This window comes from Macaca nemestrina, chromosome 14 (assembly GCF_043159975.1).
Source record: "Macaca nemestrina isolate mMacNem1 chromosome 14, mMacNem.hap1, whole genome shotgun sequence".
Classification (NCBI taxonomy): domain Eukaryota; kingdom Metazoa; phylum Chordata; class Mammalia; order Primates; family Cercopithecidae; genus Macaca; species Macaca nemestrina.
In genome coordinates this window covers 5,656,252-5,668,886 of record NC_092138.1, presented here as the reverse complement: position 1 = coordinate 5,668,886, position 12,635 = coordinate 5,656,252, and the positions used below count along the sequence as shown (strand labels likewise).

At 43.5% G+C, this 12,635-nt stretch overlaps 1 protein-coding gene across 2 annotated transcripts in view; it reads right to left on the bottom strand.

The window, feature by feature from the left end:
* The window catches only part of LOC105498851 (inositol-pentakisphosphate 2-kinase), a 61,051-nt gene that overhangs the window by 2,206 nt on the left and 46,210 nt on the right, over positions 1-12,635 (bottom strand). For both annotated transcript variants that reach the window (XM_011771204.2, XM_071077551.1), the window contains exon 12: positions 1,907-1,986. In XM_011771204.2, coding sequence (XP_011769506.1) covers positions 1,907-1,986 — 80 coding nt within the window. The remainder of the gene's footprint in view (positions 1-1,906; positions 1,987-12,635) is intronic.

Genomic DNA, 12,635 nt, shown 5'->3' with positions numbered 1-12,635 from the left:
AGTTCAAGACTGGGCAAGAGGCTCCAGGGACACACATGTCGCTTTGTGCCACAAGTGTGCCCTCCAGCAGCCTTGGAGAATGAGGCTCAGGTGGCCTTCTGGCTGCAGGGGGTGCTGCCCTTGCCTGGAAGGCCATTCTCCAGGACACCGACCCGCTGGGGGTTGCCGGGAATCGGGGTGGAGAAGCCAAGGCCGCGCACTGTGTTTCAAATGGGAGGTCGAGAGGAGCAGCAGGGTTTAGGCACGGGAAGCCGTGGCGGCTCCCTCCACAGTTCCAAATTCCCAAAGGGGCAAAGCTCTGCAGCGACAGGAAGGCAGATCCAACTTGAGACATTTTCCTTTATGACAGGGCAGAAACAGTAGCACAGAGCTGGAGGAGCCTTTATTTTAGGGGGTGTAAGAAGTTGAAATGTGGTCAGTCTATCTGTGAGCTGTAAATTAAAGTCTAAGGATCTAAATTTAGTCTCAGGTCTACCAGGCATCTCAAGATGCCAAGACGACTCATGAGAAATCCCAGCCTTGGCTTGTCCCTAGGCCTCTAGAGCACCACAGTCACTGGGACTTCACAGGTGCGGCCACTGTGCACACCTTCCTGGAAGCAGGCCCAGCCCCACATGCCATGTTCTCATGTTCTCGGAGGAGAAGCCTCTCTGGGATCCTCTCCTTTTGTTAAGAAAGGCCTGGCTAGAGTGCTTTGTGCCGGATGATTCCCGTTCCTTCACCCCAGGTCTAAGCCGTGTGGCTCAGCACTTCGGGACACACGCTCTCCTCCCAGTGTCGTTTCTGCTGAGCAGTTGGTCGTGAGGACCCGGGCCCTCACCTTTCCCCGGGTGCTGCGTTTCCATTTTGACATCACTGACCAGGCATTAAGAGATTCCCAGGTGCTAGGCGAGGTGAGTAACACCTTTCACAGCCCACCTGAGCACCCCGCATCCCAGCACATCTCTGTTGCCCGGCTGCATCCTTGGTCCGGGGGGCTGCTGAACAGTGGTATCCTTGTGGGTTTTCTCTCTTCGACCACCACCAGCTTAATCCAGCTAAGGAATTCCTCATAACTTAGCCCTGTAGGTATTTCCTTAGGGGATAACAGGAGTTTTCAACTAAATAGAACCACCTTTTTTCTACTTCAGTTATGCCCTATCATGTTCCTCAGTATTTCATATTGGAAAGTAAACAATTCTGTGCCTGCCAGGGAACAGGAATCCTGGGAACTGTTTAGTTCAAAAGCACCGGGAAAATGAGTGGCTGGCAGCCAGCAACCAAGGTCATCTTGACCCAGGAACACATGTTAGAAGAATGTGGAACATTCCACAAATACAGGGTGCAGGGTTTGGCACCCCTGAAGATCAGTGATGGAGATGCTGTCTAACGACGATGAGATTATCAGTTTCATCCTGAGTTCCCAGAAACAGTGAGAGGGGACTGAACAAAAACCAGCGGCATTAGGGAGAAGGCTGCGCACAGGCCGGTTATTGAGAGGAGGAAGCAGAAGAAAACGTGCGCCTCACAGGCTTTCAAATGACTACGGTAGTAAAAAGGCAGGTGCACCACGCTGGCACCGTGGGAAACCAAGGAACAAGGGCCACAGGCACCCACGCATCTCAGGGACTGGCTTTCTTTGAGGGAATGGAATGGGCAGCTCACTGTCCACATTGTTTCTGAGCTCTTGGAGTATTTTCTTAGAAAACAGTAACTTTCAATGTAATAACAACCTTTTTAAGTTACTCTCCATAAATCTTTCGACCGAATTACAAGCTTCTAGAGGGCGAGAGCTGTAAGCCCCATGACGTCACGTAGGCCAAGGAGTCCCTAAGTATGGGGAAACCAGCTGTCCTATTAACAATTAACCAGCTGTCCATAAAACCCCGCGAGACCCAGGCTGCATGCCCTGCAGTGGGCGCCTCACCTGGCATCCTGCAGACAGGGGGAGAGCGCAATCATGATGGAGCAGTCCTTGGCAGTCATGGCGACGCGGTACTGCTGCACCTGCAGGGGCAGGAAAGATCAGCTCCAGGTCACACAGGAAGCCTCTGCCCCCCACACAACCCTCCTTCCCAGTAGCCAAGTGCGGGAACTGCTTCCTGCCTCAGAACCTGAGGGTGGGATTAGGAGCGTGGGCCACAGCGAGCAGGGGCGTCAGGAGGTCGCCCTGTGAGGGCACCTGGGCCAGCCCTCAGCCCCACGGGGCTGCTCGGAGGCCGGCACCGCCCCCTGACCTCTCACAGCAAGCGGTGTGGGACCCCAACTCCGGACCCTGAAACGGATGATCCGTCTTCAGCAAGGTCCCCACAGTCGGCCTTTGGAAGGAAAGGCAGTGAGCCACCTGAGCCCCGCATGTTGGCCACACTCAAGAGTGTCGAGCGAGCATCACCCGACACCCGCGGGAAGGGTGCACAGGGCGTTCGGCAAGGCGTCACTTAGCACGACATTCCCTCCGGAACGTCACAGTCACCAGAGACAACTGCAGATGGCCACCCTTCCACAGGCTGTGTGTGTGTTAACTCACTCCACCCTCACAGCAGCCCGACAGGGCAGCTCGGCCGGCGTCGCGCTTTACAGACAAGCAACAGACACAGACATCACTTGTCCGTCGTCATTGGCAGGGCAGGGACTCAAACCCGGTACGCTGGCTCTGACATCTGCACTCTTCAACACATGCTCCAAGCTATGTGGGTCTGTCCATACTGACCAGCGACAGCTCAACACACACCACACTGTCAGAGCTGACACACGTAAAGCCGTACACATGCTCACATGTGTGACGCAGGCAGGGAGGGAGGTGAAGGACGCTCACAGCTGTCCCTCTACAGAGCGGAATGTGAGGCACTCTCTCCCCTTCCTTCTTTGGACTTTCACATCTGGTTTGGATTGTTTTAGACTGCATAGCTCTCACTTTCACAATAATAAACAGCTGTTAAAAAAAAAAAAGTAATTGGGCCTCACATGTCACTGGCCTCAATATTTCTACTGATGACAGACCATCATCTCCTGTCTCCCTTTTAACCGCTCCCCTCAACTGCATATAACCCGGAGGATATGGCCTTTGAAAACATCCAAGCTGCAGCTTCCAAAGGGCAGGACTGGGCGAGAGGGAGTGGGAAGAACCTCAAAGCACGGATTGAGCTCAGGCCCGCACACTGTTGTTGGGGCCTGAGAAAACCTTTCACAGCAGATGGAAATGAGCAGCTCCTATCCTTACACTCTATTCAGTTAGCTACGAAATCAGCTATCTCCCAGAGTACAGAAACACCCCAGTCCACAAGAATTACTAAATATAAGAAAGAAGTGTAAAACATGTACTACATCCTTAGTGTACTGCAAAAGCCTTTCTAAGAGGCAAAACCCAGAAGCCATTAAGGTCTCTCAACATTTGAAAATGTAAAATTGCCAGGCGCAGTGGCTCAAGCCTGTAATCCCAGCATTTTGAGAGGCCGAGGCAGGTGAATCACCTGAGGTCGGGAGTTTGAGACCAGTCTGACCAACATGGAGAAACCCTGTCTCTACTAAAAATATAAAACTAGCCAGATGTGGTGGCGCAGGCCTGTAATCCCAGCTACTTGGGAGGCTGATGCAGGAGAATTGCTTGAACCCGGGAGGCGGAGGTTGCGGTGAGCCAAGATCGCACCACCGCACTCCAGCCTGGGCAACAAGAGCAAAACTCTGTCTCAAAAATAAAAATAAATAAAAATTAAATTAAATTAAAAAGCCTTAGCAGGGCCAAGTGTAGTGGTTCACACCTATAATCCCAGCACTTTGGGAGACGGAGGAGGGAGGATCACTGGAGCCCAGGAGTTTGAGACCCTATCTCAATAATAAGTCAATGAATGAATAAAAAGTTTTTATATAACACAGTCATAATTCAAAGGCAAAAGATAAATGAAAGACTGGGAGAAAATATTTGCAACATGTAACAGAGTATCAATGTCAGGAATATGTAAAGTGTAAGAAATCAATATGAAAAAACTACCCCCAAAAGTGGACCACATAAATTGACAAAAGGAATATATATATATATGTGTGTGTGTGTGTATGTGTATATATATGTGTGTGTGCACATATATGTATATATATGTATGTGTGTGTGTGTAAATATATATATATATATGAAAAGATGTTCAATCTTACTAAAATCAAGGAAATGCAAATTATAACAATGAAGTATTTTCCAGGCATCAGATGGGGAGAATTACACACACAACACACACACACAGTCGGCCCTTGGTGTCTGAGAATTCCAGATGCAGAATCTGCAGATATGGAGGACTTAACTGGGGTACTTGAGCATCCTCAGATTTTGGTGTGTGTGTGTCATAAAATGAAGAGGTTAGACTTCCACTTCATGTAATGCGAGAATAGGTAGTTGAGGCCAATAAATTGCAGAGGCCAACTAAAAAAGCTAGACAAAATACCTGCTTGAAGGCAGAGCTAACAAGTCAGGGAAGAACTGCTAGAATAGGGAAGGACAAAGTATCTGGATCTGCTTTTCCAAGAGAGGGTAGTGATAATTCCACAGCTGACTGAGAGGAACTTTTAACCAAACTTCAGGGCTATAGGGACAGTAACCGTCATGACCCCCTTCTTTGGATTAGTACTCAAAATACTGCCCTTTTAAGAGTAGAAGTGAGGCCAGGTACAGTGGCTCATGCCTGTAATCCCAATACTTTGGGAGCCCAAGGAGGCAGATGACTTGAGCTTAGGGGTTTCAGACCAGCCTGGGCAACATAGCAAAACCCTGTTTCTACAAAAATTAGCCAGGTGTAGTGGTGCACGCCTGTAGTCCCAGCTACTCAGGGAGGCTGAGGTGGGAGGATCACTTGAGCCCAGGAGGTGAAGACTGCAGGGAGGTGATGATTGCTGTGAGCTGAGATCGCACAACTGCACTCCAGCCTGGGAGACAGAGGAGACCCAGTCTCAAAAAAAAAAAAAAAAAAAGAGTAGAAGTGAGCCAAAGTCAACAGGCCCTACCAGGAATTACAGTTTTACTTCAAAGAGACCAAACCATCAAAAATGAATTAAAATGACTCCAGCTGCTAGTGTTTCCCAGGCCTCTGATAGAAACAAACCTAAAATTATCTCGAGGCCTATGATCCTAGGCCTCAAGTTACTTCTAAAATAATTGTTCAAATACAATTTCTAGCACACAAGCAAAACTATGCAGACACAAGGAGACAGGATGACATGAATGGAAACCAGCAAAAACAAAACCACGATGGGGGAGAAGGTCTGTGGGAAGCTACATACTCCACTTGATTTTGCTGAGAACCTACAACTGCTCTAAAAAACAAGTCTATTAAAAGAAAAAGGTGCCATTGAAAAAAGAAAAACCCACAATAGTAGAAAGAAACACACATGCATGGATTCCAACTATTGGAGGTGCCAGGCACACATGCTGTATCAAAGACAAAACTGAGAACTTCAGGGAGAACTGGAAATGATAAAAATGAATCATTCAGAGATTCTAGAATGAAAAAGATGCAGAAATAGACATTAAGAATTCAACAGATTAAACAGCAGAGGAGAAAAAACTGAAGACATGCAGGTGGATGGGGATAATTTCAATCAATGTAACAATGATTGACAGAAGACCAACTAGCATTTCTCCTAATTGTGGTTCCCCTTGTGGTGGTATAGCTAGGGTTACAAGGAGGGAACAGTTATCCTTGCTGTAGCTCTAGGTGAAGAACTGGCAAAACCAACGTTTGGCATACGCTGAGGGGCAGCTAACTACTATGGTCCAAAGAGTTTGAAGTCTCTTCCACTGTTTCTTCCAAAACACCTGCAATTCCCACATTATTCACTCTTTTTAAAATGCAAATGTTATTTAGGAAGCATAACACTACCACATTAACTAGTTTTCTAAACCGAGTTGAGTTTTCTAAACCTGAAGATACGGGTTGGACAAAAAGAGGTAATAATTTGGGGTCAAGGAACAAGGCAGAGCTAAGAAAATGGGAAAGCTAAAGATACCAGATAAACTGGAAGACAGACCACAAGAACATACCCAGAATGAAGCATGGAAAGGATACAACCGAGAAAAGATAAAGCAAAGGCTACAAGACATAGAAAAGTAAGAGAATGTGTCCAACATACTTGTAATTAGAATCCAAAAGAAAAGAGGAAAAAGGCCACGCACAGTGGCTCACGCCTGTCCCAGCACTTTGGAAGGTCACGGCAGGAGGCCTTGAGTTTGAGAACAGCCTGGGCAACATAGCAAGACTTCATCTCTTAAAAAATAAAATAACATTTTAAAAAGCTGGGCATGCTGGCATGCTTCTGTAGCTAGTCAGGAGGCTAAGGCAGGAGGATCCCCTGAGCCCAGGAGTTTGAGGCTATGATGAACTATGATCATGCCATTGCACTCCGGCCTGGGTGACAGAGTTAGACCCCATCTCTCACAAAAATTAAAATAAAGATAAATAAAACAGGAAATGGGCAAAAACAAGACAAAATTAAGGCTAATATTTTCCTAAAATGAAAAAAAGACATCAAGCCACAGATTCTAGAAAGCCTCCAAAAATATCATTTATACATACCATGAAACAAAAATTAAGAACTCATCACCAGCCGACCTACACTAAAGGAAATATTAAAGAGTGCTCTCCAGACAAGAACAAAATGATCCCATATATATATATATATATATATATATATACACACACACACACACACACACACACTCAGAGATACAGGCCAGAATGAAGGGCAACGTGGGAAATAAATACATGGGTAAATGAATAATGCCTGTAATAAAAAAAATTAAGAATGTCTCCTTAAGTTTAAAATAATAAAATACACAACAACAATAACAATGGAAGTCAGGAGCAGCAGTAAAATGTACTCTAAGAACCTTGCATTGTCCAAGAAGAGGGTAAAAGTACTAAATAATATTAGACTTTAATAAGCCAACTGCTTGCTGGCAATAACTAAAATAACCACTAGAAAAAAAGTAAAGGCCTCTACAACTTCCAAGCAGAGCGGGGACACGGAATGATAAATAAAAAATAAGCCAAAGTCCCAGCTACTCGAGAGGCGGAAGCAAGAGAATGGCGTGAACCCGGGAGGCGGAGCTTGCAGTGAGCCAAGATGGCGCCACTGTACTCCAGCCTGGGCGACAGAGCGAGACTCCGCCTCAATAAATAAACAAATAAGCCAAAAGACTGTCCGAGAAGAGAAACAGAAACCTAAAATAGGTAAGAAAAATTTTTTTAAATTTAAGCTTTAGTGTAAGTCTAATAAAATAACAAAGACAGAATGTCAGAATGAATAAAAAACCAAACCCAATTATATGACACATTTTAAATACAAAAACAGAAGGTTAAAAATGAAAGGATGGAAAAAGATACATAGTGCAAATATGAAACCAAAGAACCTAGAGAAGTTCCATTACAATCAGTCAAAGGAAACAAAAAGTATAACCAGAGATAAAGGACACTTGAAACTGATTAAATGATTACATGGACATATTGTGTGATGGTAAAAAGAAAAAATAAAAATAATTTAAAGGAAATGGTAAATGACACCAAAATGAACATTTTAATTCACCAGGAAGATGTAACAGTTCTAACTCTGAGGCAGCTAATAGCATAGCCTCAAGATAAGTAAGAATAGGCAAATTCAAAATTATCATGGAAAGTTTCTGGCCATACTTCTTACGGAACAAGCAGACAATATAATCATTACGATTACAGATCTGAACAAAACAATTAATTTAGCCTAATAGGCAGATTAAAATGCCATACCCAACGTTTGATAAGACACTACCTTTTCTTTTTTTTTTCTTTTTGAGATGGAGTTCCGCTCTTGTTGCCTAGGCTAGAGTGCAATGGCGTGATCGCAGCTCACTGCAACCTCCGCCTCCCAGGTTCAAGGGATTCTCCTACCTCAGCCTCCCGAGTGGCTAGGATTACAGGCGCCCACCACCATGTCTGGCTAATTTTTGTATTTTTAGTAGAGACAGCATGTCACCTTGTTGACCAGGCTGGTCTCGAACTCCTGACCTCAGGTGATTCACCCACCTCAGCCTCCCAAAGTGCTGGGATTACAGGCGTGAGGTACCATGCCCAGCCAAGAAGACACTACCTTTTCAAGCACACAAAGAAACATTATTTTTAAAAATTAATAAAGCCACAAAAAATTTCAAAGGATCAAATGGCAATCTCAACAAATGCCACAGGATCCCTTAGACTCTATTCTCACTCCAATGTAATTTTGCTAGTAATCAATACAAAAAAGATAACAAGAACTCTCACATGCTTACTAATTAATTCCCTTCTAAATATTTCCATGAGTCACAGAAGAAATGTTCATTGTTATCAGAGTATATTTTAATTGAATATTGAAAGTACAGCTTGTGAAATGTGGCCAAAGCCATTTTTAGAGGAATATATAGCTTTAAATACACATTTTAGAACAAAGAAGGTGCTGAAACTTGGATAAGCATCCATATCAGGAAGAAGTTACAAAAGGAAAAAATTAGCCTAATAGAAAAAAGGAAATGATCAAGAATTAATCAAACAGAAAACAATCATACAGTACAAATGGATCAAAAGTTGATTCTTAGGAAACTAAACTCTTGGTGGGAATGATTAAGAGTGTCTTAGCCCCTTCAGGCTGCTATCACAAAATGCCCAAAACTGGAAGCTTATAAACAACAGAAACTTATTTCTCACAGTTCTAGAGGCTGGGATGTCCAAGACCAAGGCACTAGCAGATCTGCTATCTGGGGAGAGCCGACTTATCGACAGCCCTCTTTCCACTGTCACCTCACATGGTGAAAGGGGCTGGCTTGCACTCTGGGGTTTCTTGTATAAAGGCCTGAATTCAAATCATGAGGGCTCCACCCTCATGACCTAATCACCTCCCAGAGGCCCCACCTCCTAACACCATCACCTTCAGAGTTAGGATTTCAACATATAAATTTGGCGGCAGGGCAGGAGGGTAAAACATTCAGACAGTAGCAGAGAGGGAGAGAAATCAAGTATCAGACATCTGCAATAAAAGAGCATACTTCAGATCCTATAAAACATGACAAGATAATAAAATAATATTGCCCAACAAATCATATGCCAAAATTCTGAAAACAGAAAACAGAAAAAATTTATAGAAAAATGCAACTTGCCGGGCGCGGTGGCTCACGCCTGTAATCCCAGCACTTTGGGAGGCCGAGGCGGGCGGATCACAAGGTCAGGAGATCGAGACCACGGTGAAACCCCGTCTCTACTAAAAATACAAAAAATTAGCCGGGCGCGGTTGTGGGCGCCTGTAGTCGCAGCTACTCGGGAGGCTGAGGCAGGAGAATGGCGTGAACCCGGGAGGCGGAGCTTGCAGTGAGCCAAGATCGCGCCACTGCACTCCAGCCTGGGCGACAGAGCGAGACTCCGTCTCAAAAAAAAAAAAAAAAAAAAGAAAAATGCAACTTACTAAAATTTGAAACTTTCCTACAAAGACAACTAGGGGGCCTAGCTGGTTTCACATCTGATTCTACAAAGCATTTAAGTCAGAAATAATACCATTCCTTTGTTTTTTGTTTTTTTTTTTTTGAGACAGGGTCTTGTTCTGTTGCCCAGGCTGGAGCACAGTTGTACCATCACAGCTTACCTATAGCCTTGACCTGCAGGGCTCAAGTGATCCTTCCATCTCAGCCTCTCAAGTAGGTGAGACTACAGGTATGCATCGCCATACTTGGCTGATTTTTTATTATTTTTAGTATAGACGAGGTCTCACTATGTTGCCCAGGCTATTCTTGAACTCCTGAGCTCAAGTGGTCCTCCCACCTTGGCCTCCTTTCAAAGTGTTGGGATTACAGGCGTGAGCCACTGAACCCGGCCGCTGTTAATCCACCTCTTCCAGGGAACAGAGAAAGAATAAACAGACGATCTTTTAAGTGTTTTATGGGCAGGCCTAGGCCTCGACACCAAGGCTGAACACAGACAGTGCAAAAAGAGAAAGCACAGTTCTTATCACTCATAAACATCTGCAAAAATCCCTAAACAAAATATTAGCAAACCCAATAGCATCATACAGAGAAAGAACACATCACAACAAATTGCGCAATTCACCACATTAACAGAAAATATTTTGATCATATGATCATCTCAATAGAAATAGAAAAGGCATTGATAAAGTTCAACATCTGCTCCTGATTTTTAAAAATCCTCTTAATAAATCAGGAAAAGAAGGGAACAAACGTTTTTAATCTGATGTCAGCCACTTAAGGAAAAACAAAAAAAACCTACAATAAACAATTTACTTGATGGTAAAATGCTTTTGAGATTTGGAACAAGACTAAAATTCATACTCTCACAAATTAACTATATAAAGTGAAGTAAAATAAAGAAGTGAAAGGTATAAATATTGGGAAGGGAAAACATCAAATTCACAGACTATGATTACATATAAAGAAAATCCAAAAGAAACTATAATCGTTAGGATTAATATAAGTGAGCAAAGTTGATGTATCCAAGGTCAAAACAGAAAAACCAGTTTCATTACTGCATAATCAAACAAACACTTTTAAAGTAAGATCTTTTTAAAGATGCCATTTACATCTAAAACCATCAAATAACGTGAAATTAATATAAGACCTCTCTGAAGAGAACCATAAAACATTTTTATCAGAATAATGTATATATAAAAGTTTAAATGTCCATGTTGGAAAACTCAGTATTGTATAGATTTCAACACTCGTCATTATTTTAATGCTACACCATGAAAATCTCAATGGCTTTTTTTTTTAGTTTTTAATTTTTGTGGGACAGCAGTTTGTTTGTGCTTTTCCTGCAGAACTGAGGTGATTCTCAAATTCATGTAGATATGCAAAAGGTTGAGAACAGCCAAGATATGCTTGAAGAAGACAGAAGGATTTGTCAGATATCAAGGCTTGTTATGACTCTATAGTGTTCATAATTGCATGATGCCAGGAAAATTCCATTTGAAAAGGAAATAAAACCCCACCTCCCGCCATTTCAAAAATCAGTTTCAGACAGTCACCCAACAAAATGTGAAAGATAAAACAACAAACTTTCTAAAGATACAGTAGGAAAATATCTTTAGGACTTTAAGGCAGAGAAAGACTTCTTAAATGGGAAAAAGACTGGTAAATTAGGCTACCTTAACATTATGAAGCGTTCTTATAAGGACTCCATTAACAGTCAAAAGACAGGCTACATAGTGGGAAAAGATACCTACTGGACACAAAATTGACAAAGGGCTTCTATCCAGAACATACAAAGAATGCCTTCAAATCAGTAAGAAAAAGACAACTCTACCAAAAAACGAGCAAGAGACTTAAAGTGTGACTTAAATAGATCACAAAAGGAAAAATCCAATAAACACATTAGAAGGTACTTAATCTCATCACAAGATACCACTACACACACACCAGAATGGCTGAAATTCAGAAGACCCAAAACTAAGTGTAAGAGATGGTGCGGAGCACAGGTGCCTCCTAACCTGTTGCAGAGAACATAATCAGGTAAAACTGTTTTACAGTAGCTACTAAAACTAAGTATACTCACCCCTGTGGCCCAGAAATCCCACTCCTAGGGATATATCCAAGAGAAATGCGTGCACATGTACACAAAATCTGTGCAAGAATATTCTTAACGGCCAAAAACTAGGAACAACCCAAATGTTCATAAAACAGCAGAACAGGTAAATTGTAGTACACTAAGTCCTCACTTAATGTCATCACTAGGTTCTTGGCAAACTGTGACTTGAAGCCAAACAATGTATAACAAAAGTAGGCCAGGCACAGTGGCTCACACCTGTAATCCCAGCACTTCGGGTCGCAAAGGCGGGAGGACTACTTGAGCCCAGAAGATGGAGACCAGCCTGAGCAACATAATAAGACTGCATCTCTACAAAACATTTAAGAAATTAGCCAGGCGTGCCGGGCACAGTGGCTCACACCTGTAATCCCAGCACTTTGGGAGGCTGAGGCGGGTGGATCACAAGGTCCGGAGTTCCAGACCAGCCTGGCCAACATGGTGAAACCCCATCTCTACTAAAAAATAGAAAAATTAGCAGGTGCTTGTAATCCCAGCTACTCAGGAGGCTGAGTATTGCTTGAACCCGGGAGGCGGAGGTTGCAGTGAGCTGAGATCGCACCACTGCGCTCCAGCCTGGGTGACAGAGCAAGACTCCAGCTCAAAAGAAAAAAAAGAAGGAAATTAGACAGGCGTGGTGACACATGTCTGTGCTTCCCAGCGACCTGTGAGTCTGAGGTGGGGGCATCACCTACCTGAGCCCAGGAGGTCAAGGCTGCAGTGAGCCATGATCGTGCCAGTGCACTCTAGCCTGGACGATGGAATGAAACTCTGTCTCAAAAAAAACAAAAAAACAAAACCATTTTTTTCTCATCATTATAATAAAACAACATTGAACAAAATGATGTTATTTGAGGACCTGCGGTATAGGTCACTTCACTCAAAGTCACAGTTTCCAAGAACCCGTCAATGATGTTGAGAAAGGACTTACTATATATCCATTCATGGATCGCTCTAAAGTAAATAGAAATGTGGCAGTGGGTGCACTAGCAAAGGTGAATCTCATAAATGTTATACAGAGCTAAAAACAAACAAACAGAAGACACGAGCATATACAGCATGATCTCGTATGTCAAGTTCAAAAACAGG